Source organism: Pithys albifrons, chromosome 2 (assembly GCF_047495875.1).
Source record: "Pithys albifrons albifrons isolate INPA30051 chromosome 2, PitAlb_v1, whole genome shotgun sequence".
Classification (NCBI taxonomy): domain Eukaryota; kingdom Metazoa; phylum Chordata; class Aves; order Passeriformes; family Thamnophilidae; genus Pithys; species Pithys albifrons.
This window is the reverse complement of record NC_092459.1, coordinates 78,907,262-78,933,451: the sequence shown is the minus strand read 5'-3', so window position 1 is coordinate 78,933,451 and position 26,190 is coordinate 78,907,262. Positions and strand designations below refer to the sequence as shown.

Below are 26,190 nucleotides of genomic sequence, written 5' to 3'. Positions count from 1 at the left end.
TCAGCTGATAGTTGGTTTTAGTAGTTAAGCTGTGTACCAATTATTTGTTTCCTTTATACTTCTTGGCCATAGATCACTATTTTCAGTTGTATTTGCAGCATATTGACAGATGTATAGTGTGTTTTAAAACTAGATCCATATTAAGAAATAAAAACAAATTTGAAGCAAGTCCAGCTCCAAGTTGCTGTCACTTTTTTCAGTGTCACACTGAATCCATACATTGCAATTATTTACACTGTCTTGTGTTCTGTAAAGATATCTGTTATATGTTATGTAAAGCATAACATATCTGTTATAAAATACATCATGAAAAGACTGTAGAAATTGTTGAAAATATCTAATAATTCAGTAGAACAAGCAGGTTTTAATAACTTTCCCTGATTATCTCCCAAATCTATGAGGCCTTCGGGAATGAAATATGAAGCACGTGTCTATGGCATTTATACTTAAAAACAATCTTGGGATTTGCTTCCTAAAAAATAAATATGTTTTATAGGTGGTAATTGAAAGGTATAGCTGTATTTCTCAGATGAGGTAATTTCTAACAGAAGTGAGAATCTGTAGGAAAACCTAGAAACACTGTGAGCTAATTTTAGAGGTTTGGTCTGGAGTGATAGGGAGGTGAACCCTTGATAGAAGCTCTTTATAAAGTCGTCATCAAGCTTACTTATTACAATTTATATATGTGGTTACTGTAGCCATTGGGCTGTAATCCAACTCAGCTCAAAAGAGATTACAAGTCAGAGTTACAATTTAGTAAAAAGATTGCAATAAATACAATGATACAGATAAAAAAATGGTTTTACCCACAAAACCCACATGTATAACCCAGCACCCTGGGGAACAAAGAGAATGGTGTTCATTAGCCCCTGTGCTGAGCTCCACATTGTCCCCCTGAGTCCAAAGTTAAAGGAAAGGAAAACCTGTTGGTGAGGATGATGGTCACAATCTGGTTGAGAGTGGCAGTCACAGTCCTGTTGCAGTTCTGGTCCTTCTCTGGATCCAATAAGTGGTACCAGAAGTCCCCAAACTCCAAGATCATGCATGCTCAGGTTCAGATGGGAATGCCCAGTACTTCCCCCAGAGTGAGGAGTTTCAGTCGGTGATTTACTCTGTGAGTCATGGGATATCCCTGGGTGTGAAGATGAAATGCCTCCCGGAAAGGGGAATAATTATGGCTGTGTCATTGGTATAAATACAGGAACTCTTCCTATCTCACAGAGTTCTCTAACACCCAGTCACCCAGCTTGTAGCCTGAGGGGACAGGTGTGGCCTGGGCAGCTGCTGCAAACAATCCATTATTAACAGAAATGATAGAGGGTGTAGAATACACAGCTTCAGTTACACCCACATAGTGATAAACTGGTCCTGGCCACTGTAACTAGGACATTACATCCTAATACATGAAATCAACACCATATCCTTCCTCTTTCTTCAGACATCTACTGGTTTACTCAGAATATTGTGACAAGAGGTGTTGTCAAGTCCCAGAGCTCAAACACTTGATTTCTCAGAGTTATTTTTGAAGGATTGCTCACCAAATGGAAATTGTAATTAAACCATATAGTTTTAGAGAGGCTAACAAACATCATAAGAGTGCTTCAGATTAGGTACACCTAGTCGATTGTAAATTAAACCCATGATTAAGTGCTTCAGTTGCAAGTAGGAGCATCTTTTTCTAACCAAAAGGAAGTGGTTCCTGTAGCCTGGTCCCCGTACCTACTAGCTTGTCTTTGCTGTCTTGGGTGGTGTAACAGAGGCTGGTGAGATCTCCCCTAGCAGCACTGTCAATACATAGTCCTCACATATTTGCAGGTTCTGGCAACTATGGTTTCTGGGTTAATTTTTTCATCTCTTAAGGTTTATTGATCCATTGGTTATAAAATGAGCTACATTTTAAAGAGCTTTCATGTCCCAACAAATAACCACCATGCTTTCTGAACTTTGTATTGGAATCTGAAATGTTGCTGTCCTTTGACTGGACCTAAAGACAACAGCTGGTTTTCCAAATCCTGTTAAAATAGCTGATCACTTGTACTCAGTGTGTCTGAAATGTTCCTCTGAGACTTTTTGTTGCACCAGCAAAGTTATTAATAGTGCAGCTCTTCTGCTGCAAGACCCTCTTTATTCATTGACCTTGAAGTGTGTAAAATGAGCTAAACCCCCCAAATACCCAGATAATTTATAGATAAAACTCAGCCTTTCCTTGTAAGCCTTAGTGAGTTCTGCATACTTCAATGACTTCTGTCTCTGGGAAATGAAAAATTGGTACACTGCAGGAGAACGTAGCCTGTGTTTAGTTTGTGAGAGCCTCAGTTTTAGCCACTATTGATAACTTAATCAAGATAGGATTTTAATGTCTCTGATGTTAGACTATGTATGAGGAAAATAGTCTTTTCTGCATAACCAGAGTCAAACTGGGTATTTTTCCAGCTAGTAACCCCTTTGGTTTTTTTGCAGCAGAGTACCACTGGAGGTTTTGTGGGGGTTTTTTGGTTTGTTTGTTTTAATCTTCCATTTCTTTTTTTAACTAATTTTCTCTACTTAATTTCTAACTATGCACTGTTCCAATAGTTGCACAAGTAAACTGGAATATAAAAACTTCAAGTAAAAAATGAATTCTGGTATCTGCTTCTCACTCACTGTCTAATTAGCTGCCTTTTTCTGCTCTAAAAGTGAATGATATGAATAGTGACTGTAAGACTCCTAGAAAAAAATGACAGGAATAGCAGCAATGATAGAAATAGCAGAATAGATCATGGCAGAAGACAACACTAACATCTGATACTCAGGAAATTTCAAATTTAAAGCTTACTCTTTTTGTGATAGTCTTCTATTACACATAACGTAGAAGGCAGCTTTCAATCTCTACCTTGTGTTTGTTTGCACATTTGACCTTATCCTTTTCACTGGAAGAGATCTGTCATGTTTGTATCCAGGTCCATAATTTACATTTACAGTCTTAAAATTTTGAAAGGCCAGAGATCTTGAAATTTGGTGTTTTGCAATGAAATTTAACAAGTTAGCCAATGCTTGCAAAACAAATAAAAATAACTATTTCATAGTATATTGATGCTGAAATGCAATGAAATTGCATAAGGTATGCAAGTCAACCTGCCTAAATATTTACTGCCTTAATGAACTCTGAATTTATGGGTGTGCATATTGAAATCAGGTAATTATTTTAAATAGCACCTATGTGTTTTTAGCTAAAGAGAGGGTGAATTTGCATTTCCTTAAATCAACGCTAGGTTTGTTTGTATGGGTTCAGTGCTCACTGCAGGCTGCCAGAGGGCAGAGGCAGCAGTAAGGAAGCAAATACCAATCTTGTCTTTCCATCCTGTGGTTGTGGGGTGAGGAGATGAATTTCACTCAACGTGAATACATGATTGGAGTGTTCTGTAAAGTGGATTATTTGAATTTTGCTCCCTGCAGCTTGTGAAGAGTAGGCTGTGCCACTGAAATATGGGGTGAGAGAGACCTCTGGAGGTTTTGTAGTCCAACCTCCTTCTCAAACCAGCGTTAACTTCTAAGCTGAATAAGATTGTCCACTCACTTGGTTGAAAAACCTTTGAAAACCACCAAGGATGGACATCCTACAGCCTCTCTTACTTTTATTATGAAGTGTATTTCTTTATGGAAGTTCCTTTACTGCAATATCCGACTACTGTCTGCTGTTCTTTCACAGTGCACCTCCAGAAGATGTCTGGCTCTGCAAGACCCAGTCAGGCACAGAAGGCAACAGTTAGCTCTCCCCTTTTGCAAACACAAAAAAGTCTGTTCCTCCACTGGACTTTCGCATTTTGAATATATTTCTTGTGTGGTTTGTGGGGCTCAAAAGTAGTCCTGTCATTCCAGATGTGTCCGCATGATGCTGAATAGAAAGAAATAAGCACTTCCATTGCCTGCTGGCTAAGCTATTGCTAATGCAGCTGGGTGTGTGGTTTGTCTGCATTGCTGCAAGGACATACTGCTGACTCATGTTCAGCTTCTCCTTTAGATCATTTCCTACTGAGCAGCAATACAGAAAGTTCCCAGCCTATTGGAATGCATGAGCTTATTCCCTCCCACATACAGGGGTATATTTGTCTCAGATACAAGAAAATTTCTGGTTATTTTGGCTTGAGTAGCTTCACAGTTAAATTTCCATCTTCATCGAGAAAGAAAAAAACATCAAAACTTAAACTGATGTCATTATAAATATAAATTTATTTTCTGCTGAGCATTTCATACTTACTAGAATTACAAGTACATCATAGCAAAGAGGTTTTTAAACAAAAAGGCATTAATAGCAATTGATTTGGGCTATGTGGCAAGGCAATAAAAGAAGTCTTTGGAGTGTGCAGCTTTATACAGCAAACAGATTATAAATACTCAGCACTGTGCACTACTTGAATGGAAATGTGCCATGACTAAAGCATTGCATTTCATGTAAACAATTAATTCTTCCAAAGAGTTGCTACAGGTGTCATAAGATTAATTCACTGTAGCACTATTACGAGGGCTTAATTAATTCATTTACTGTTGTCACAGTTAACAGGGAAATAATATGAATATCAAGTGGATTTTTTTTAAACTAAGCATTATCTCAGGTGGTTGTTTTCAAATGTTGATGATAGCCAGATCCAAGCATATGTTCTTGTAGCGCCCCTCCTGACAGACCAGACTTCCCATTGTGTTTCTTGGCTGAATCCTACTATGCAGCCTCCTAGACAACATCAATAGAAAACTGTGCTGCTTGGGATTCATGCTAGCATTGCTGTCCAGTAATTCAAGCAGGGATCAAAAAATCTTATATATGTGGGGGGTTTATATTACTTATCTGCATTCATTTATCTGAGCAGTGAATTTATCATGACTGGACTAACATGTCCTTGGATATAAATTAACACAAAGGCATTTGTACTTTGACATAAGGACATGCTAATAGATAGGTGAAAAAAACTAAGTTTTCTTTAAATGTACAACAGTTTTTCAACCAGACATTTAAAAACAGACGAGTGCCAAATTCTACTCTAATTATGATCTTGCTGTGCGATAATTTCAACAAGGTCACAAGACTTTCCTCTCTGTGTGTGGAGGAGAAACTGTTTTCATACAGAATATTATTCCTGAAAAAAAATAAGCATTTTATTTACACATATAAAAGAGTTCTGAAGTCTTCCAGGAAATCTGTTTGAAAACTATTTACAGTATTAGTATGCAAATTATATACTACACACAAAATGGGAATCTTGCAGCAGAGCACTCTGTCAGGCATCACACTATTTGAACTATGGTAGTCCAGTTAAAAAAGCAACACAAAAAGAAAACACAGCTGGATATAATTGTATCCAAACACATACTTATTATGTTAATGGGGGTATACAAATAAAATGAAATGTTGTCCAGCAAAGGTTTTCTCACAAAGACTCTGAGTTATTTTAGCAAAATGTTCAAATAATACAAGCTTTTGTGTTTATTTTAATTGAAAATGTGATTGATATTTATTCTTAAATATTGACAGATGAAGTGTGGCAGCTCCAGAGAAACCATAAATCCCATCTCAAGTCAAGTGTAATTTTAATAAAATTCTTCAGTTGAGAAGAAAACATAAATTGTGGCCCCAATTACATTAGATACTTTCAGTCATATAGTATAAATCAAATTATGAGAATGGTATTGTACAGAGGTAGCGATACACATCTTAAACTCTTATTGTTACTCAAGGTTGTCAGAGAAGTTGATACTCCCTTTAGCTGCCTTCCCTTTTGCCCTAAAGGTTCCTGATGGTTCCCAGCCTCTACCTTCCTGCTGCTCTCCTCAGTCACACCTTCATCAAGCTTCTGCCCTTACAGCCTCCCCTGAGTGCCTCTGCTGAAATATGCTATAGCAGCTTTACTTCAGCATGAGGGGTTTTAAACAGCCAGGTGTCTGTAAGAATCCACTAAGTGCTGTAGTAGGTCAGTACTGGGTTGGGTCTACTTGCAACCAGCCTTGCCCTTATTTGATTTCTAAAAGTCTCCTAGAATTTCTTGTGTCCCTTGCTTCAATCTGCATAATTCTGGCATGTAAGTTACCCAGGGAAAGGTGCAAGATCTGTCCATACCTATGTACTGCTGCTGGGCTTGAAATCTTTGAAAATAAGAGGCTTCAGATGAGGTTTATTCTTTGGGTTTGGGTGGTTTTGCTTCCTTTTTCTTCTTCTTTTCAATTTTAGGATATCTTCTTAACAAACTATAGCTGAAAACTGAACAAAATAACAGTTTGTGCCTTATGTAAGTGTGCCTACTATTCAAATTGTTACATTCAAAGGCTGTAGATGTTGTTAAAGCCCCTGTCTTCTTCACTGCCAGCTACTGCTGTAATCCTAAAGTAGATGCACTGTTGTTTTTTTTTTTAAACTTTATATCTCAGTGTACTGCCCTGGGAAACTGCTTTCTGCCTTTAAATTGACCATCATGCAAAATTTTCTATTTTTCAACCTTTTTCTTTGAGAATTACAAGTTACTCTGAGTTTAAAAACTCCCATTTTTGTTCAGAAGCACAAAGAATACCTTTACAAATGTAGTTCAATAAGTGTGTCAGATGCAGTCTTGAGAATATTATCTAAGTGCCTATTTTGAATCTCAGCCAGGAGGAACTGTTTATACTGCAAATATAATATGATCAAGTGCACATTAATTTATTAATTTAAAATAGGAACTTATTAATTTAAAAAACATACTGGATTTAAAAAAAATAAAATTCAATCTGTTGTTTAGAATATTTTCCAAAGGCAAAGTACCATTGCTCTATTTAATGAAATCTATTTGTTTTGTGGCTCTGTCTGTATAAGAAATTTTTAAAGTTTTGTCTGTGAAGATTTACAGCCACATCCAGCATTTTACGTTTGACAAGAAGACAGAAGTTGTATCATTGGTGTGATAATAAGTCTAGCTTGGGTTGGGTAAGTAAATTCAATATATAGCTATTCCTGTTAAAACAAATAAAAAACAACAACAAAAACCCCCAACCTGCTTTCACTAAAAATCTGCTCCCACTGGAGAGCAGAATTTGTACCTTTCACTCAGTCTCAAATGTAATTCCCCTAAAATCAATAGGAAAAACTCACCTGAGAGCAAAAAACTTATAATTAGTTATTGCCAGCAATGTGTAAAGAACAGCTTTATGCACTGATTTTGTACTTAGGGGGGAGCATGAAAGGATGATGAATTAGAAGAAACTAGGGGACTTGTGTACTTTGGGATGCTACAGACTTGTGAAAATGAATCGCTGAAAGCTGAATCAGATGTCTTGAGAATCATATTGTTTAGACTGCCAGTCTTCTGGCCAGACTACTGAAGCCTATTTTGTTTTTTGGTTTGTTTTTTCCCCTTTTCCCTGAAGAAACAAAACCCACTTTGGTACTTTGTTTTTGTTTTAAAAGAAGATCACTTTTTAAAATTGACCTAAAACTTGAAGGGAGCCTAAGGTTCCCAGGTGAGGTGGGTATTGCACAATTCTGTTTAATTTGTCTAATTAAGTCAACCGTGCCTCTTAGAGGGATAGCTAGAATGCAATGTATGGCTTCCTTGGCAAAACCATGGCAGAAACATGTGATTGGTTTCTGTTATCTTGCAAATTTATTTTATTTCAAATTCATGTTGTCATAAATTCTAAGCATGTGGTCTTCACTATTTCACTCCATAGGGACTCCAACAGGGACCACTACAGAAGAACATCAAGTTGTTAAACATCTCTCTTTATTTATTTCTTTAGTCTTGTACACTGAAAAGGAGTATCTCAATGAAAATGGTATGGAGTTCCTTCACAGGTTTAGTCTTGTGCTTTCCTTTCTTTTTTTTAATAGCCTGGATGTGTAAACACTACTGAAGTGGATATAAAAAAATCTTCAAGAATGAGAAATCCACATAAAACCAGAAAGGTAAGTACCATTATTATATCAAATGCAGGAGGTGGAGGAAATTTATAGCATGAAGTTCTATAGTTTCTTAAGGCATTTCTTTTCTCACAGCTTCAAGGAACAAATGCATGAACGTATGTTAATATTTTGTAAGCTCTTGGTTGAATTAGTGTTAACAAATTTGTTAATGCTAAGTAAATGCTATCACATAAGACTTTGAAGAAATACACAGAGATTTTGAAAATAAAATTCATTTTTGCATGCTTCCTTTGTGTAGTTTAGTAGATGAACAAGGCATGTTAAAATGTTTCTGTCACTAATTAAAGAGAAATAAATTAAAAATTCAGCATAAACTCTAACAGGAGTTCTTGTCCTAGTCTTAATGAAAAGGTGTCTCTATTTGACAATTATGCCTAAAATGGTTGACCAGAAAGAGTGGAGGAAATTAGTTTCATCTAAATTAGGATCCAGACCTGAATAGTGTAACTTCTCTAGGGATATATAGATGGATTGGCTCAAAACTTTCCTTTTAAATCCTTTGCTCTGTAATAATGTAGATTGACACCCACTTGAAAGTTCTTCCTTCGAGGTACATTTTCATGTCAACCCATAGAAAAGTACGTTTTAAAAAGGAAAGTGAATTTAGAGAAAGTTTTAGCTTGGCTTATTTATGGTAGTGGAAGGTCCAGATTAGTGTCATTTACCAGGCAGTAATTACAAATTTGAGAGTCAGCCAAATAATCCATGCAATAGTCTTCTTTTCAGGATACTCCTACTACCAGTCATCTCCACTTACTGTAATAGCATCTCTCAGGGTCATCCCTCATGTTTACTGTAATGTTAATATAGATATATAATAAAAGTAAATCCTTTGTTCTTTTGCATTAGGAAATTGTGGGAGTTTGGGAGTCTTTATTTTACACCTTACTACAGGTGCACAACTTTATCTGAGTGCACAGCTCAATGCAGCTTCTTTAGAAAAAGATGATCTTGGCTATCTTTTTGAAAACAATTGACTGAAACATCACAGTTACTACGAGTATTTGTAGAAAGCATTGTCTGAAAGCAACTATCATTGTTCCATATTTTTTCACAGTCTGTCTATGGCTTACAAAATGACATTCGAAGTCACAGCCCTACCCACACACCAGTACCAGAGACTAAGCCACCCACAGAAGACGAACTACACCAAGAGGTTTGAAACTACAAACATGTACTTTTAAATGAATTTTCTAGGAAAGCGGGTATTAAACAAAAAATTATTGTAACTGGGACGTTGTTCAAACAGCTCTAGCAAACATTTAATAAGCATTTCCCTTGTTTCAAGATATATGGATTTAGGTGTGTAACTTTATTAAAGCTAATGAAACAAAATTTGGTATTTTTTGTGCACTGCATTAAACATCTAAAGGCAGTGAGCAGCTGGCCAGTGAGTGGGTTCTTTGTATAGCTGAACCTATTAGCCCCTTCAGCAGTAGACAGCTTGCTCTTCCTTTCAACACTTATTTGAGGTTTGGGGGTAGACTTACTGCTCCTTGTATGCATGTATAGGTTCACACATTTATCTACTGTTAAAGCTTTGTTACTGTTTTCTGTCATGTTAGAATTTGGAGAAGGTAAATGTCTGAACAATTAGTAGCTCTCTTCAAAAATCTGAAAAAGGCCAGTTGGATTTCTCTTGATGAACCTGTAGGGAAAATGTTATATTGGGCACATTTTGTCTCTGTATGATCTTTTCTCTTCAACTGAATATTCCATTTATTTTAGAACTACACTGGTGAAATGTTATTCTAATTCCAATATATATCTCTTCTGTGCCCTAGGATAAATGAAGGTTCAATTACAGCCCCAATAAAAAAAGTTATAGCAATAGAGTCAAGCAATAAATTACTCATAAAACTCTTTGCCTTCCTTTCTTGCAGATTAAGCACTGGCAAATGCAATTAGATAGGCATAGATTAAAAATGTCAAAAGTTGCAGAGAGGTATGTATATTGTCATATTTTCTGGTTTTTCAATTAGACTGTTAACTATTGGGAAAATGTCAGTATGAAATAGCTTCAAAGAGCTATTCAGAGCTTCAAAGAGAGACGTGGGAGCTCAGATGTCATAGAAATAACTGATGAGAGTTTACTTTAAGAGGAGAGGTATTAAGTTCTTTTACTAATAAAAGATGCCCCAGATATTCCATGGTACATTTCTGACAAATTCAGGAGTCACTGAAGGAGCCTCTGACCAAGTGATCACGTCTTTCACCTTGCATTGGCAAGAGGCTAAATGAAAATAGGTCTGCGGTTATTGTTTTGCTAATTCAAAAGGATGATCACTGATAAAGCAAGGGAAGGAATTGGTGTGGAGCTCAGTCAGTGCAAGAACAAAGTGAGTCAGAGCTTACTTCAGGTCAGAGGATTCCTACACAATTAGGAATCTTTCTCTAAATAGGACCAAAATTTTTCAAATTTATTTTGTCAAATAAAACAAAAAGTCCCTTGGAAAGACCAACTACAGGTGAAGAAAATGAATGTTCTGTCTTACAAATCAAATACAGAGATAGTGAAAATTGCAGGAAATTGAGCTGCATAAGGCTTAGTAAAGGAAATTGAGCCACATACAAATTGTTCTTTATTCTTTCATATACATCTATGCATGCATGTCTACTTACATATATATATGTATGCATACATATAAAAATAGGTATATTTGTTTATAAAGAGAACAGGTTAAGGATATTTGTTTGCTAAGCAGTAAAAATAGACTTCAGACCAAATATAGTACAAATTGGAAAGAAAAGAAAGAAGTTGTCTTCACTTGTTAATAACTTTTCAAAAATTATGAGGCCAAAGGAAACAGAAGGCAGAAATAAGGCATGGGTGATCTAAATTATGAGAATACAAGCAAAATTTTTAGTGTGTTCAACAGAGTCAGACCAATTCTTGAATACCCAAAAATTTCAGAAAATATTTTTTTTATTTTGGAAAACAATAAACTTGTGAGAGGTGCCATTTGATTACAAAATAATAAAATTACTAATTGTATTTAAAAGAGGATAAAAGAAGTCCTAGAAGCTGTAGGGTTAATAAATATGACCTGTGTACATTCATTTTTAGAACAAATTTTAAAGGGATGGATAATTAAAACCACAGGGGTATAAAACGTATTCCTTTATGAAAACAAATGTGCATGGAAGAGGTTGCTTAATTTATTAGTGCCTAAAGGAACCTTAAAAGGAGCTATGTGGAAGTAATAGGGAACTTTGTTTTATTTCAACTCCTGATAGACCTGAGTCACCCCTCCTTCTTCAGAGGTCCACTTTTAAAAAGCTTGAGTAAACCTATTTTACCCTGAGCTTGTAGCTGACTTCTGAGTGTGTGCACTTATCGTTACCATGACTCAGTTGAGGCAAGGTAACTTGTTAACTGGGATAACCTAATCAGGTCACCACGCCTCCTGACATGACAATATTTGATGCTTTTGTTTTCCTAGTCTACTAGCTTATACAGAGCAGTATTTGGAATATGATCCTTTTCTTGTGCCCCCTGATCCATCAAACCCTTGGATATCAGATGACACCACTTTCTGGGAACTGGAGGCAAGGTAAATAATTTTTTATTCTTTGGTAGAAGGGGGTATAACATGCTTTACTGGAAATGTGAAGATTTCAGACAGAGGTATTGCAGGAAAATACTCAGGTAGAAGGGCAATGCAGTATCCTCTTGGTCTTTACAGCTTTACAGTTTTGCAAGATGGGAATTGCTTTAGATGAATAAATCTGTGCAAAATATTACAGTAACCAGTATCCAAGGTTCCAGTATGCTGAAAAAAAAAGACACCTTTTAAAATCTGATAACATTTCTAGCCAGAAGGCTTTATTCTTCTGTGTAAATGCATGTGTTACCTTCGTCCTGTGTAAGTACTAATGGTCTGTTTGCTCATCCCTGAACATTTCACAGATATAACAATCTAGAAGGTGAGAAACCTGTGGCTGAACTTTAGGACATAGTCTAAATTATGAACACATAATATTAGAATACTGACATATTGCTCACTTTGAGTTCTGTTGTTTTTTTCTTCTGTAGCAAAGAGCCAGGACAGCAGAGGGTGAAACGATGGGGATTTGGCATGGATGAAGCTTTGAAAGACCCTGTCGGAAGAGAGCAGTTTCTGAAATTCTTGGAGTCAGAATTCAGTTCAGAAAATTTAAGGTAAATGAGAAGTACCTTTTTTTTAATAGCTTGTGAGAAACATAAGTATTGCTGCCTACTTTCATATACAGGCTGAGGAAAATATTCATATAGTTAAGAGACTCACACGATTCATACTTTTTCGTTTAAGTCCAGTTTATGGTCAAACTCCCCTTGTAAAAACTTTTTCTCTCAGCTCATCTTGTTAAATAGGTTTAAAACATTGACCCATTCAAAGCCGGCTCAGTATCTTTTATTAAGTCAAATATTATGACAAAAGTAAAATGAAAAGCAAAAAGTTAAAAAAAAAAAAAGGATTTAAAAGTAAAATTTGCAGACATTCACTGTTATCTAGGTTTCTGGAGATCATTTTGAAGATCTCCACCAAGACTTTACTACTTCTGAATCTGACACAACAGAAGTAGGATGACATCTAGCTCTCAAATTTCTTACTAATTACAAAATGAAAAGGTGTTCCTAGTGCATAAACTGTAAAGTGTGATTTTTTAAAGTGTATTTGCAGATTTACTTTTAAGTAAGGAAGAGTAATTATTTAATTTTAAATATAATAATCCATCCATTTGCTAATAGCTTGTTTTATTGCCACTGTTCTAAGATAGTAATATTTCAGTATGGGTTATTTCAGAAGGATTAATAACAGCCTTTCTATAGATAAGTTAAGCTGTACCTAGTACAAAAGTATAGCCAACATATTTTTCTATTAATCCCACCTTCTTTTCTGATGTCATCTGTTTCACTTTCCATTCACAAAAAAGTGATATAAAATCCTGTTTGCATTTATATTCTAGAACTCAGAAGAATCCTAATCTACCTTTTTTCTTTGTCAGTTCTCACTCCAAATTGGTGCAGCATAGCCATTCACCCTAAAATTACACTTTCCTAGCATCTTAAAAGGGGTATTTAACACTTATAGTGTTGGCGTATAAATGCTGAGTACTTGCACAGATCTCCTTGTTGTTAATTTAAGTTCGTCAGCAGAATAATTGAAGATGGATCTCTTTAAGTTGCTGACCATGTTTATATTCACATGTTAATTTTGCATCACAAATATAGCCTGACCTGTATATGTATATTGATGACTTCATTAGTTACAGATACACAGATCTTTTTTTAAATAAAATGTCCAACTGGTAAAATGACTTTTTTAAAATCAGAATAATACCAAGAGCGAAAGGTACTTCTAATTTTTTTTTTATTTAGAGATCATCCTGGTAATTTCTTATGCAGAGCAGCTGTTCAAACATGAACATATCAAGCCCAGTGTGTGCTGCAGTTTCTGGTGCTTTCCTGTGATTAATTTGTCTCTCTGCCAACTAGACCCTTACCCGCGTAATCCCCAACTCTTTCATATAATCCTATTTACAACAGCAACCACAGGCAAACTGCAAGTGACTGATCCAGAGAAATTCCCTCAAGAAATTTGTTCAGAGCTGGTTCCTTGACATGGTGTCTACTCTTCTGTCTCTCCCTCCAGATTCTTATATTGGCATTATGAAATATAGTATCTGAGAAACGGTGAGCTCAAAGGCTAGGCAGGGCCTCAAATTTGTTCTGAAAAGGTGTTCTGTGATAATCAGCTGAAGGGAAACTGTCTCACAAGCTCAGAATTATGTTTGTAAGTTCTCAGACTGCAGAGAAATCAATCCACCATTAGGCTCACATAGTAAAGTTGGATTAGAAAACATGAATTTTTTAAAGCTTGTTGTGTATGGTTGTAAAAATGTTTTAGAGCTCAATAACAAAAATTAACTGGCTCTTTTGGAGTGTTTTGGGGGTTTTTTTGTTTGTTTTTTGGGGTTTCTTTTGGACAGCCACCTTGAGAAAAATATTTCTTTCCACCCACATCTTCCCACTGCAACTAATTGAATTCTTGTCTTTTCACAGGTCTAATCATGATAAAATTTACAACAAACACTGTTAAACCTACAGTTGGATAGGCAGGTGGCACCCTGGATTCAAGCTTCCAAGCACAGTACATAGGATACAGCAGGAACTGCAGACACAACAGGAGCTTCAGTATTAGTAGATTAGGTGCCTTATACCTCATTTGGGTCAAAGAAATACCAAAAGTGTGAACTGATAGGTCTCCCAGATACACCATTTCTACTCAAGTGTGATTATCTTATATAGCTTAAAAGTCCCAGTGTTAACTGTTTCATTAACTTGGGCTGAAAGTATCTAAACTGCCTGAGAATCTCATTCTTGGTGGATATAGATCCTGTCTTAAGAAACAAAACAGGGATGAAGAAACTTGAGTGGGGTGTTAAAACTAAGAATTGTGCAATGATTAGGAATACAACCAGGTTTCACCTTCTTACTTTGTGCTTTTTTCTCTTTGCCTGTAAATTGGGATTAATAGTGTTTCCACTCTCTAAAGGAGCACTGGAAACCATAGCAAAGGAGTAAAACTGTCTCAGCAGTTCTGTCAGTGTGGTAACTTCATTACAGTGTGACTGCAGTTTGCTAAGACCAAGATTGGATTCTGCCCTTACCTAACACAGGCTATGACTTGTGATCTCTTGTTACTATGCAGAATTTTTGGAAGAATTGCTTTTTGTGCTGCTCAATACACAGAAAAAAATAGCTAAACTAACATATGATTTGGATAATAGATTTATGAAATTCCCACTGCCTATTACAAAAATGGTGACCATTGTTTAACATTCACAAGACTGAAGTTTGAGCATGATCCAGTACTACTGAGCTTGGTCACAAGGCTGTCCGAGCACTAAGAAAAAGACTTTTCAAACAGAGTGAGGTAGTGAAATAGATCTTACTGCAATATGGCACCTGGAGACTTAATTTCTTTCATCTCTGTATGAAATTGTATTCCTCTCCTTATCCTTCCTTTGTTTGTAATACGTCAGAATTCTTTGCAAAGTTAGTATTTGTATGCTGACTGTACATTTGCTCCCAAGTGGTTATTTTGTAAAAATTGCAGCCTTTTTTTTTTTTTTTTAAAATCACAACAAAACAATCTAAATCATTTCAGGCCTGCCAGACTGAAAGTCTGTCCAAATCATTATGTTGTACCGCAGTGGGTGTGATCTCCCAAGCAGTGCTAAGACTACAAAAACCTCCTAGGTTAGTGAAGGGAGACTGGTGAGAAGATAACTTCCATGATGCACAGGAGGGAAAGCCACTCAACCCCTTGCCCCTTCCTTTGATCCTCATTTGTTAGCTTCCATAATATGTGACTATATGGGGAAAAGCGACTTGGTATTCTTGTTGTCCAGCAGAGAGGGACTGAGCAGTTAGCTAGATTTAAATGTTTTCCCTCAATAGATTTTCTCTAACAATCCCCCTGCAAGCTGAGATTTTATGAGAGGTGTATTTTGGACTCATCAATTTAACTTGTAGAAATGTTCTGTACTGGAGATAGAGGCTTCAATTATGTTCTGTAGAAGAAATAAATAAAATGCCACATATACACTACTAAAAATTTGCAGTGTTGCCTACAAACTGTTTCAGTCATAGGGCTTCATTTTAACTTAATTCAGTGGTTCTGGTTGTTCTTTTAACGTACCATTACAGTGCTTTTATTAAGGAAGAAAGAGAATAATGCAAAAGGTTAAGTCTTCTTTTTAATCCAGTCTGCTCACTTTTTTGCTCTTTATTACTGATCACTGCTCTTTATGACTTTAAATGAAAATTCCTCTCCACTGATGGTGGAGGAGAGAGTTCTGCATGTTACAAAGTATGAATGAAAATTGATTGTGTCCTTGATGTCTGTCCTGCAAGTCTGAATAGAAGTGCTGGTAATGACTCTTTCCCACACAGTATGGGCACTGGTGATTTTTATCCTTCACACTGGTGATTATTAGGTGCTATTTTGTAACTTGCTAAAATTTCATCCTCAAGCTGAAATTGCCTCTGTGTTATTTCTCATTCAGACTCAAGCTTAAATACCAAGTCGCAGCAATATTGTCATTTTTTTGCAGATTAGATGAGAAAGAACTAGTTGCAAGATTTAGTGATTATTCTGTGTCATTTTCTTGAAGTCCTTCGGCTCTACTATGTCTGAAAGCTTCAAGTTGTACTTAGCAAGATGGTGGTCTCTAGGAATCAGGGAGTAGTTCTACGACCCTGGAAAAATATTGATTTTTCTTCAGAGTTTTTTAAGTTGTAGTAGTAGTAGTGTTGTTGTTGTTGTTGTTGTTATTATTATTATTATTATTATTATTATTATTTATTTTGCTGAAAATGCTGAATAGTCTGTCCTCTGACCTGTTGTGTTACATGCACTGGGTGCAAAGCCCACAGAATTCCCAGTTCACTATTTCCACTCTCTTGACTATACCTCACACGTTTCGTGGAGAATCACTGTAACCTTTCTCTCACTCTGTGTTCCTATATGCTACAATTAACTGATTAGTGGGACCTGCTGTTGGCTGAACCTGGTATTTAGGTCAGTTCATGGGACAGAAGCCATGTTGTAGCTGTGTAATTTACCTTTAAGGCCACCATCACTTTGGAAGTAATCCAGCTGGAGCGCATAATCCCCAGATCCCCTGCAACATGTGCTTCCAGCCAGTTCATGTGGCTGGATGTACTACTGCCTTATAGTGTACACTCTCAGCTGTGTATCTGGTGTGTGACCCAGTGTGGGGCAGCACAAATGCTGGGATAGGAAACAGCAGCGACGTTTACACCCAGCTACTCCGGTCTCTGCTCAAACAGTAGTGAGCATCTTCTGGAGAGGGTCTCCTTGGCAAAAGCAAACCTCCACCAACAGGAGATACAGTTTCATCTAAGCACAGCCACACTGAGCTCTAGCTCCTTACACAGAGTAGCACCAAGTGATTGGCAAGAAAATTGAGTTCCCGTCTCCCCTGTCCTGCCCTTGCACATATTTATTGTTTCAGACTGTGTGCTTTTTACTGCAGGAGTCTTCCCTTCCACTGGTCACAGCTCATGAGGCAAAGAGCTGCAAAAAGGGATAGGACGCTCCTTAGGTTTGAGGCCCTGGGCTTGTAGGTTCCATTTCAACTTAATCTGTGTTATTGGTTACCATGGGATATTTGGAAATTTTAAAATGTAAGAGGAGGCAGCCTTATTTTTGTAATTTCCTAATTTAGAATATTTTAATCCAACTCTTTGTGGGAGGAGGGCAGGCATTTTTTCTTAAAAGATCAGTAAGTAGATTAAAATCTTAAAATGTGTGTTGACTGTGAAGTAAACACCCCAGACATAACACAGAAATCAAAATTTTCTTCCCACTTTTAGAGAGGTTTCTATATTTAAAACCTCACATTTTTAATAGGTTATTTGAATGCTTTTGTTAGAAGGGTAAAATAAAATTAAGCTGTCAAAGAGCTGGTGCTCACCCTGTAAGGAACAATCTGCCTATTCTATGCTGGAAGCAAAGAAGTTAAATTTGTTTAAATTTATCTTCCATTATTTCCCCATAATTGAATATACATATGTGGGAAACAGCTTACTTGCAAAGAAAAATAGCATCCTAAGGCATGTTTGTGGTGACTTCCAGAAGTATTGACAGTGGTACAATGGAACAAACAAGGAAGTGACATCTTGGAGCTAGATCCTCAGGATGTCTGCAGGGTGTTAGAAAACGTGTATTTACAAAGAACATCCTTCCCTTTCATTTTTCTGTTCCTTACCTGACTTGAAGACACATGAGTAATCAGTCAGTCCCAGAAGATGCACTTGAAGGGGTTAGCACTGCAGGATATATGCTTTTAAATGCAAATATCAAAAGCAGCTTAAGGAAGCCAAAGTAGGTTGCCCAAATTTGACAAACTGAACTGAATTAGAGTTTGTGAGTTATGCAGTTTTTAAACTTGAGTTATGAGGCCTCTATTCTTACTGCTTTACCATCAGATTCTGAGGATATGTCCCTGTGCAGAACTGTGTTCAATTCACATTGCAGTTCATATATCTAAGTGATGCTGCCTCAGAATTTTGGAAACTGGAGTTCTTCTATTGGCATAGACTCCCTTTGTGACCTTGGAGAAACCACTGTACATTGCATTATTAATATATTTGCAAAAACTGGGACAATATTGCTTCTCTGTCTTGTGGAGAATCTTAGATGGAAAAACTGTGCTTAGATGCTGTTGAACTTGAAAAGTATAGAAATACCTAAATACCTAAATATAATCATCTTGGTAGAGTAAAGCTGACCATAATGGCTTGTGAAAAACAGGCATGGGCTCCTTCCATCTGTGCTACAAAGATGTTTCAAAACAGGGCTATGAAGGACTAATTGCTTCCTGACTTACAGTAGGAATACTGTAAGGTTTTCTATGCTTTACTATCCTCTCTTAAGAGTTGTTGAAATAACTGTATTAGAATTTGGATTGACGGTAGTATCATTTTGCTTTCTTGGGGGGTCTGAGTACAGTTTCACTGTTCCAGTCTCCTATCCCATCTTTGTTGAACTCAGCTGAGAGAGCTCAGTTTGGTTTCACAGTGTAAACAGGGTGGAACCACATTTTAAAGGTCCACACAATTTATTTGTAAGCCCTGTAAAATCCAGCTGATTTCACAGTTAAATCACTTCAAGGTTCAGCTTATCTGTTGCATAGGATCAACTCTGTCAGAACAGTAATGAGAAGTTGTGATGGTATATATTGCATGTTAAACAAAGTCAAACTTTAGTTGAGCTCAGGTTTAGGGGAGAACTAAGGGGTCTGCACCATGTCTAAGCATGGGGTGCTAAATGAATTCAGAATTCTTTTGTGCAGTGAGAGAGTCTGAACATCCACAGAAGGAAGAATGGAATAAAGTTTATAGCTAGCTAGCTCAGGACCATTTTTAGTGATTCTGGTCCAGACTGAATGAGAAGGATACAGTGGATCAGCCTGCACTGTGCAGAGTTGCCCAATGTTGGTTTGCTCAGCAGCAGAAACGAATAGAGAATATTCAGCATTTTTAGTAAAAATATGCATAGAAATGCAATGCTGAAAAAGGAAATTAAATTATAATGAGGAAAACAAATGCTTTTCCAATTCATGCATGATTTGTAGGTAACAAAATTACAGTTGCACAGTTTAGAATTTAGTAGGACTGAGAAATTCATGTAGATAGGAAGAATATAAGTTATTACTTTTTGAAGGAATGTCAAAAAGCAGTCAGCTTATAAGCAGTATAAGCCCTTGTGGTTCAGCCAAAATGAAGCCTCAGTTTAATTCCAGTTAAATGGAAATCTTGCCATAAGCAAGTTACCCATACATAAGTAATGAAGGATTTCCTACCCATCTCATGAAGAGTCTTCTAATAATTGCTTCCTAAGGTGGATTGGTTGCCTTGAGACAGTATACCAGAATGCTGACCCCAACATAAAATCACAGCTTTTTCCTTATTTTAGCATGTTTTAAGTGAAAATTTAATTTCTTTTTGAAGAGCAAGGAAGAATGTGAATGCTTCATTAATGATTACCCTGAATTGGAAGTCAAGATGCTGTTTCCCTAGAATCATAGAATCGATTGGGTTGGAAAAGACCTCCGAGATCATCAAGTCCAACCCTTGGTCCAATCCAGTCTGTTTACCAGATCATGGCACTCAGTGCCACGTCCAATCTCAGTTTAAAAACCTCCAGGGACGGTGAATCCACCACCTCTCTGGGCAGGCCATTCCAATGCCTGATTACTCTCTCCGGATAGAATTTTTGTCTGATCTCCAACTTAAATTTTGTGCCATAGATTCTGGTTAGCAGTAGAAGACCTGAAGAAGAGGCCTATCCGTGAAGTTCCTGCTCGCGTCCAAGAAATCTGGCAAGAATTTCTTGCTCCAGGTGCACCCAGCGCTATCAACCTAGATTCTAAAAGTTACGACAAAACTACTCAGAATGTGAAGGACCCTGGAAGATACACATTTGAAGATGCTCAGGTCAGTTTGCAATCCTGTTTAGGGACATTTGAAATGGAATATTAGCCAGTGAAATAGATATGCAAAAAATTAGATATATTTTGGAATTAAATGATAATGCCCTGTTTCCTAAAATGTCATTTGGACAATGAAAATAAGTGATATTCATGAGGTGTAGGAAGTTCTTCATGAAAGTTCCGTGCTTGATATGGAGTCTTCAAGTGGGCTTCAAATAGAGCAAAGCATATGGTGAAAAAAAAAGAAGTATTTCTGTATTAAATGCAACGCTTCATGTGAACTTATAACTTAATATTTCCTCTTTGCAGACTTCTGAGAAAAGCCAGTAGAAAAGAATTGGATTCACAGTAAAAATAGCAGAACTGGTATAATCCTCCATTTTCATCAGCAGCCCAATGATGAAAATTTAATTATTAATGCAAAGTGAAATGGAGTCAAAAGGAGAGATTGAGATCATATCCCTGCAGAATTTCCTACAGTTGATTATTAGGTCATCCTCTTGGGAGATGCTGCCACAAGCCCCACAAGGAAGGAAAGGGAATTGAATCGAGGCTTTCTACTTTTTGGGGGAGTGCCTCTGCCCTAAATGTGAGGGGGGATAATTCTACCACATTTTCATTTTTCCATTATGAGAACAGCAACTTATGAAGAAACAATGAAATTTTCATTAGACCCTCTGTCATACCCACTGTTTTCAAGCATTCTGCATTAAACCAAGTACACAATTTTTGCTTGCATATCCTGACCCCTGGAGATTTAGGAATGCAGCATACAGCAAAGATATAAATTACAGAAATAAACAGCCTAGCAAAATTAAGGGTTTAAAAAAAAGTATCTTTGCAGTTGAGTCAGTAAAAGACAATTAAATTCCTTGCCAGTATCCAATTTCTTCTTTTCAATACTTGTAAAATTTCAACACCATTTGACTTCCAGATCTCTGTGTAATTTTTTTTCTTCATTTATGAAAGACATGGAGTATTCAGGCTTTATACAAGAAGCACTTTTCCTCCTGTCAGATCACTATTTAGTTCATCCAGTTCAGCAAAAAACCTTGAACCCGGAAGCCCAAATTACTGTTGGAAAACAGGGCAGGCTGCTCCTGCCATGTTCTCCCTTGAAACTTCAGGAGCTTTGCAGAGGGGTGGCAGGGTTTTGTCAGGAGTGGAGCTCTGCCTCTGCAAAGGCTTTTTGTGGCCTGCCAGCTGGGAGGGAGACCACTTCTATGTCATTCTGGCAGCCAGAGGGTCATTTAATTGTGATTAAAAATGTATGTAAAGCATTTCTGGACGGCAAATATGGAATGATGAAATTCCATGTAAAATGAGAGGCACATATAAAAAACAGTCTGATTGTGCTAAATAACATGCAGCCTCAATTCCTGACAATTGTGCACATTAACAATACTAATACAGCCTTATTTATTCTTCCTTTTCCAGGGCTGTTTCTTGCATAGAAACAACATTTTAATGCCCCTCACTACTTCTTTCTGTTGCCTGCATTGTTTGCTTTCATAGAAACCAAGTGGAATAAAAATTCCCCAAATCAACCAGCCTACGTTCTGAATATATACAAAAATTTCTCCACTTAATGTGAGAAATACAATGAAAGACACTTAAAATAATTTCTACCATTTCTAATAAAGCAAAAATTAAAAAAAAATATTTAACCTTGCATTAATTTTCAAAGACAGTCTTCTTTTTTTGTTTAGTTGCTTTTTTCTTTTCTTTTTCTTCTTTTCTTTTCTCTTTTCTTTTTTCTTTTCTTTTCTTTTCTTTTCTTTTCTTTTCTTTTCTTTTCTTTCTTTTCTTTTCTTTTCTTTTCTTTTCTTTTTTCTTTTCTTTTCTTTTTCTTCTTTTCTCTTTTCTTTTCTTTTCTTTTCTTTTCTTTTCTTTTCTTTTCTTTTCTTTTCTTTTCTTTTCTTTTCTTTTCTTTTCTTTTCTTTTCTTTTCTTTTCTTTTCTTTTCTTTTCTTTTTTCTTTTCTTTCTTTTTCTTCCTTTTCCTTTTCCTTTTCCTTTTCCTTTTCCTTTTCCTTTTCCTTTTCCTTTTCCTTCCCCCCTTCCCCCCTTCCCCCCTTCCCCCCTTCCCCCCTTCCCCCCTTCCCCCCTTTCCCCCTTTCCCCCTTTCCCCCTTTCCCCCTTTCCCCCTTTCCCCCTTTCCCCCTTTCCCCCTTTCCCCCTCCCCCCTCCCCCCTCCCCCTTCCCCCCTTCCCCCCTTCCCCCCTTCCCCCCTTCCCCCCTTCCCCCCTTTCCCCCCTTTCCCCCCTTTCCCCCCTTCCCCCCTCCCCCCTCCCCCCTCCCCCCCTCCCCCCCTCCCTCCCTTCCCCCCTTCCCCCCTTCCCCCCTTCCCCCCTTCCCCCCTTCCCCCCTTCCCCCCTTCCCCCCTTCCCCCCTTCTCCCCTCCCCCCCTCCCCCCTCCCCCCCCTCCCCCCTTCCTCCCTCCCCCCTTCCCCCCTCCCCCCTCCCCCCCTCCCCCCCTCCCCCCTTCCCCCCTCCCCCCTCCCCCCTCCCCCTTCCCCCTTCCCCCTCTCCCCTCTCCCCTCTCCCCCTCCTTCTCCCCCTCCTTCTCCCCCTCCTTCTCCCCCTCCTTCTCCCCCTCCTTCTCCCCCTCCTTCTCCCCCTCCTTCTCCCCCTCCTTCTCCCCCTCCTTCTCCCCCTCCTTCCCCCTCTCCCCTCTCCCCTCTCCCCCTCCTTCTCCCCCTCCTTCTCCCCCTCCTTCTCCCCCTCCTTCTCCCCCTCCTTCTCCCCCTCCTTCTCCCTCTCCTTCTCCTTCTCCTTCTCCCTCTCCTTCTCCCTCTCCTTCTCCCTCTCCTTCTCCCTCTCCTTCTCCTTCTCCTTCTCCCTCTCCTTCTCCCTCTCCTTCTCCTTCTCCTTCTCCTTCTCCTTCTCCTTCTCCTTCTCCTTCTCCTTCTCCTTCTCCTTCCCCTTCCCCTTCCCCTTCCCCTTCCCCTTCCCCTTCCCCTTCCCCTTCCCCTTCCCCTTCCCCTTCCCCTTTCCCTTTTTCTTTTTCTTTTTTTCTTTTTCTTTTTTCTTTCTTTTCCTTTTCCTTTTTTCTTTTCCTTTTTTTTTTTTATTCACAGATTTTAATGCACTACCAAGCCTAAAAACAGTACTTACTTTACAGCTTCTTTGCTGTTTCACAATTGCTGTGCTATAGCTTGCCTATTGTAAAAAATAGTTTGAGTGAAAGAAAAATGGCACAAAAATAGCCAGCACGCTTCAGTGGATTTTTAAAAATATTTTGAGAGAATTTCCTAGATTGCTTTTTCTACAAGTATTTTCTCTAACATATAACTAGAACTAGAATTATCAAGTGTCTTACATATTAGATTTTTTGGTTTTCATCTTTTTCAGAAATGACAATGCTCCAAACTGAAAAGTTCTATAGCTGCCTCTGTCATTTGTTTTCAGAATAAAGATTTCCAAATTTTCATCCCCCTCTGAAGAACGAATATCTTGAAAATTAGATTAGCCTGGAACTGTTTTTTAATTTACATACCTGTTTTCCTTTTTATGTCTTTAGCTGGACAGCAGACTAAATGTCTGCCAAAGGATGTTTTCAAGAGTAGCCAGGGGATATTCTCACTAACTGAAGCACTTATTTGTGATGCTGAATTGAGTATCTCATCCTGCCTGTGAAGTCACAAGAGCATGTCCAGAAAATAATGCAGCAAATCTGATGAGGAAGGATCCACGGCTCCTAACTTAGTCACTTAGCTAAACTGAGTAATCTAAGGGAGGTTTGAAATTGGGCCTTAAGCTAGGACTCAGTTGTAAGTTCTTAGAAAATATTTTGTAGTGGAAATTTGATCTATAAATTAAAGAAAGGTGTGCAGTGTAATTTATACATATGGATGAGATTTCTGCTTTAAGAATAGAAAGTAATTCAGCCTTAGCATCAGAACTGAAACCTGCTATGCCATAATGCTTCCTATTAGTAGTAGTGCTAGCTGGTATACATTCCACAGACAAAACATATGACTGCCTCCCTTTTTATACGTGTCTCCTTTAGTGGGAGTAACAGCTCCTCCTTTCCTTTTCAGGAGCACATTTACAAACTGATGAAAAGTGATTCTTATCCTCGTTTTATACGATCCAGTGCCTACCAGGAGCTGCTACAGGCCAAGAAAAAGGTATTGGTCCATCTTGCCTTTGTCTTGCCACTGTGCAAAGCAGTGGTTATGTTTGCAACAATACTCAGTCTTCTCTCCCCTGTGCCAGTGCAACTGGATATCTGGTAGGTGACCAGCTTGGCGTGTTTGGAGGGTCACATACACACAGGAGTTCAATATACATATATGTGTATATATCCTGCATGCGGGCATGTTGCAATAAGTTAATCTAGCAAAACTTATTTTTATTTTTACATCCCATATTGTACTGTTTTCTCTGTTATGAAGCACCTTAAATTGGAAAGTGCTTTACAAATACATTAAAAAAATAAAATAAATCCCAGAAGAATAGTCTTTCATGTTTGCAAGTTTGCTTATGTAATAATTGTTGTTCTCTTTATTACACCTATAAAAGCTACAGAATGTGTTTAGAAGCAATCTTATTCATATGAATAACTTCTAATTTCAACTATAAATATAGGGGCTTCCTAAGTTTGTTTCTTTCCCTATTATGACATGAATAGTTTTGAGTAGACTAGGAATATAACTTGAAAGACTGATTATGTCACACTTCTGCAAACAGAGGGTCATGTCTTGGTATATATTTACCTAGAAAAGTCCAGATTATGGAATGAGTTCTGAATAGCCACAGCCCAGAGTATATGGAGCAGCTTGTGCATTGCAGATTTCTATCATGATAAATAATTTTATCAGTGGGCTTTAAACAGTAATCTCCTAGAATCAGCTGGGAGCCCTGTGCTTTGCAAAACCAGGGTCCTGATTGTTACCAGAACAAGGTAGTTATTGATACCGTAGCTTTCTATTGTTTACAATGACAACCTAAAATTATATGAAAGTACTGTGTTATTTTGTTTTTTGTTCAAACATTGATTTCTGAAGATCCAATATAGAGAGAGATGTTGAAAAAACCAGAAAGCTTCAGCTGTCCGTGTGAAGTCCTTAAGTTTGTGAATGTCAGTTCATTAACACAAGATGTGCAAATCATTATTTCTTTTTATTTTTAGTTTTTCTTTAAATTCAAACCACTTTGATCCCCATGAAAAATTATTTTTGTCAAGTACTATATCTGCTTTGCCCATCCCCTGTTTTGCCAAGTCCCATTACAGCCTCATACCTGTGTTTGCTTCCTGATTTATACAAACTTTGTTTTGCAGTCCATTGTTTCATCAATCCTTCTTTTCTACTCCATTTTCCTCGCTTTTCTTTCCCCCCTCCTTTTTCTTTTTGTTTCTTTTGTTTTATTTATTTTAAATTTAAGTTGGAAAACACTCTGGATCGTCGAACATCTTTTGAGAAATTCACACGCAATGTGGTAAGTTTGTTGCCTCGGAAGACTAGTAAGCCTGATGGGACATCCTTCTCCCCTTCCCCTCACTGATCCCTACTCTCCCTTTTTGCTTCTCTAACCTGACAGTTAAAAGTGTATTCATCACAGTTTGTGAATTTTCTTGGGAATGACAGCTTTATAATGTGCTTTCATTACAACCCCTTCTCCTAATCCCTTTCCCACTGATCTCAATAGTCACACATGGAGGAATGGACCTTTGGGAGCCATGCTATTTGCATTAGGACGCATGAAATTAGTCACTTTTTTTTTTGCTTCAATTTTAGTAAAGAATTTGTGAAAATCTGCTTAATGTTGTTTCTTTTTCTGGTGCCTCCCAAAATACTAAGTCTAAAACAGCTGAATACATTGGATTTCCATCCCATCTTCTTTTTATTTTATGAAAAAAGACTTTGTCCCATTTTTTTAATTGGGCACAGGGAAAAATAAAAGTAATCTCCCCATCTTCCTTAATGTCTAACACAGCTTTTGCAGGACCAAAGAATTCATGCTATTGATGTGCAAGGGTTTGATTTGGATTCCTTTTCATAATGGACTAAAAGAAATGACTTTTTCTTTTCAATATATAATTTTCAAAAGCTATTTCTTGAAGGTAAAGAAAAAAACAAAAAAGAAGGCTGGCATGTTTGGTGTGGGCATTCTTTTTCCACCTGCCAAAAAAAAAAATCCACAGGTTTCCTGATATTTGGTATACTTTTTACTTATCCAGTTTCTTTGGAATAATTTTTTTTTTTGCATTGTGAAAGTTCAAACTAAAGAATTCAACGCATTTATTTTTGTA

General features: G+C 37.5%; 1 protein-coding gene across 12 annotated transcripts in view; it reads left to right on the top strand.

Annotated features, from left to right (window-relative positions):
- Positions 1-26,190, top strand: part of RGS7 (regulator of G protein signaling 7) — a 269,020-nt gene that overhangs the window by 216,598 nt on the left and 26,232 nt on the right. For 9 of the 12 annotated variants that reach the window (XM_071549622.1, XM_071549613.1, XM_071549612.1 and 6 more), the window contains 7 exons: positions 7,832-7,906; positions 8,982-9,080; positions 9,808-9,869; positions 11,368-11,478; positions 11,961-12,086; positions 19,751-19,937; positions 23,975-24,064. In XM_071549622.1, the coding sequence (XP_071405723.1) occupies positions 7,832-7,906; positions 8,982-9,080; positions 9,808-9,869; positions 11,368-11,478; positions 11,961-12,086; positions 19,751-19,937; positions 23,975-24,064 (750 nt within the window). Of the gene's footprint in view, positions 1-7,831; positions 7,907-8,981; positions 9,081-9,807; positions 9,870-11,367; positions 11,479-11,960; positions 12,087-19,750; positions 19,938-23,974; positions 24,065-24,152; positions 24,398-25,322; positions 26,182-26,190 lie in introns of those variants that run through there. The other 3 variants (XM_071549623.1, XM_071549617.1, XM_071549621.1) reach the window with 3 other exon arrangements.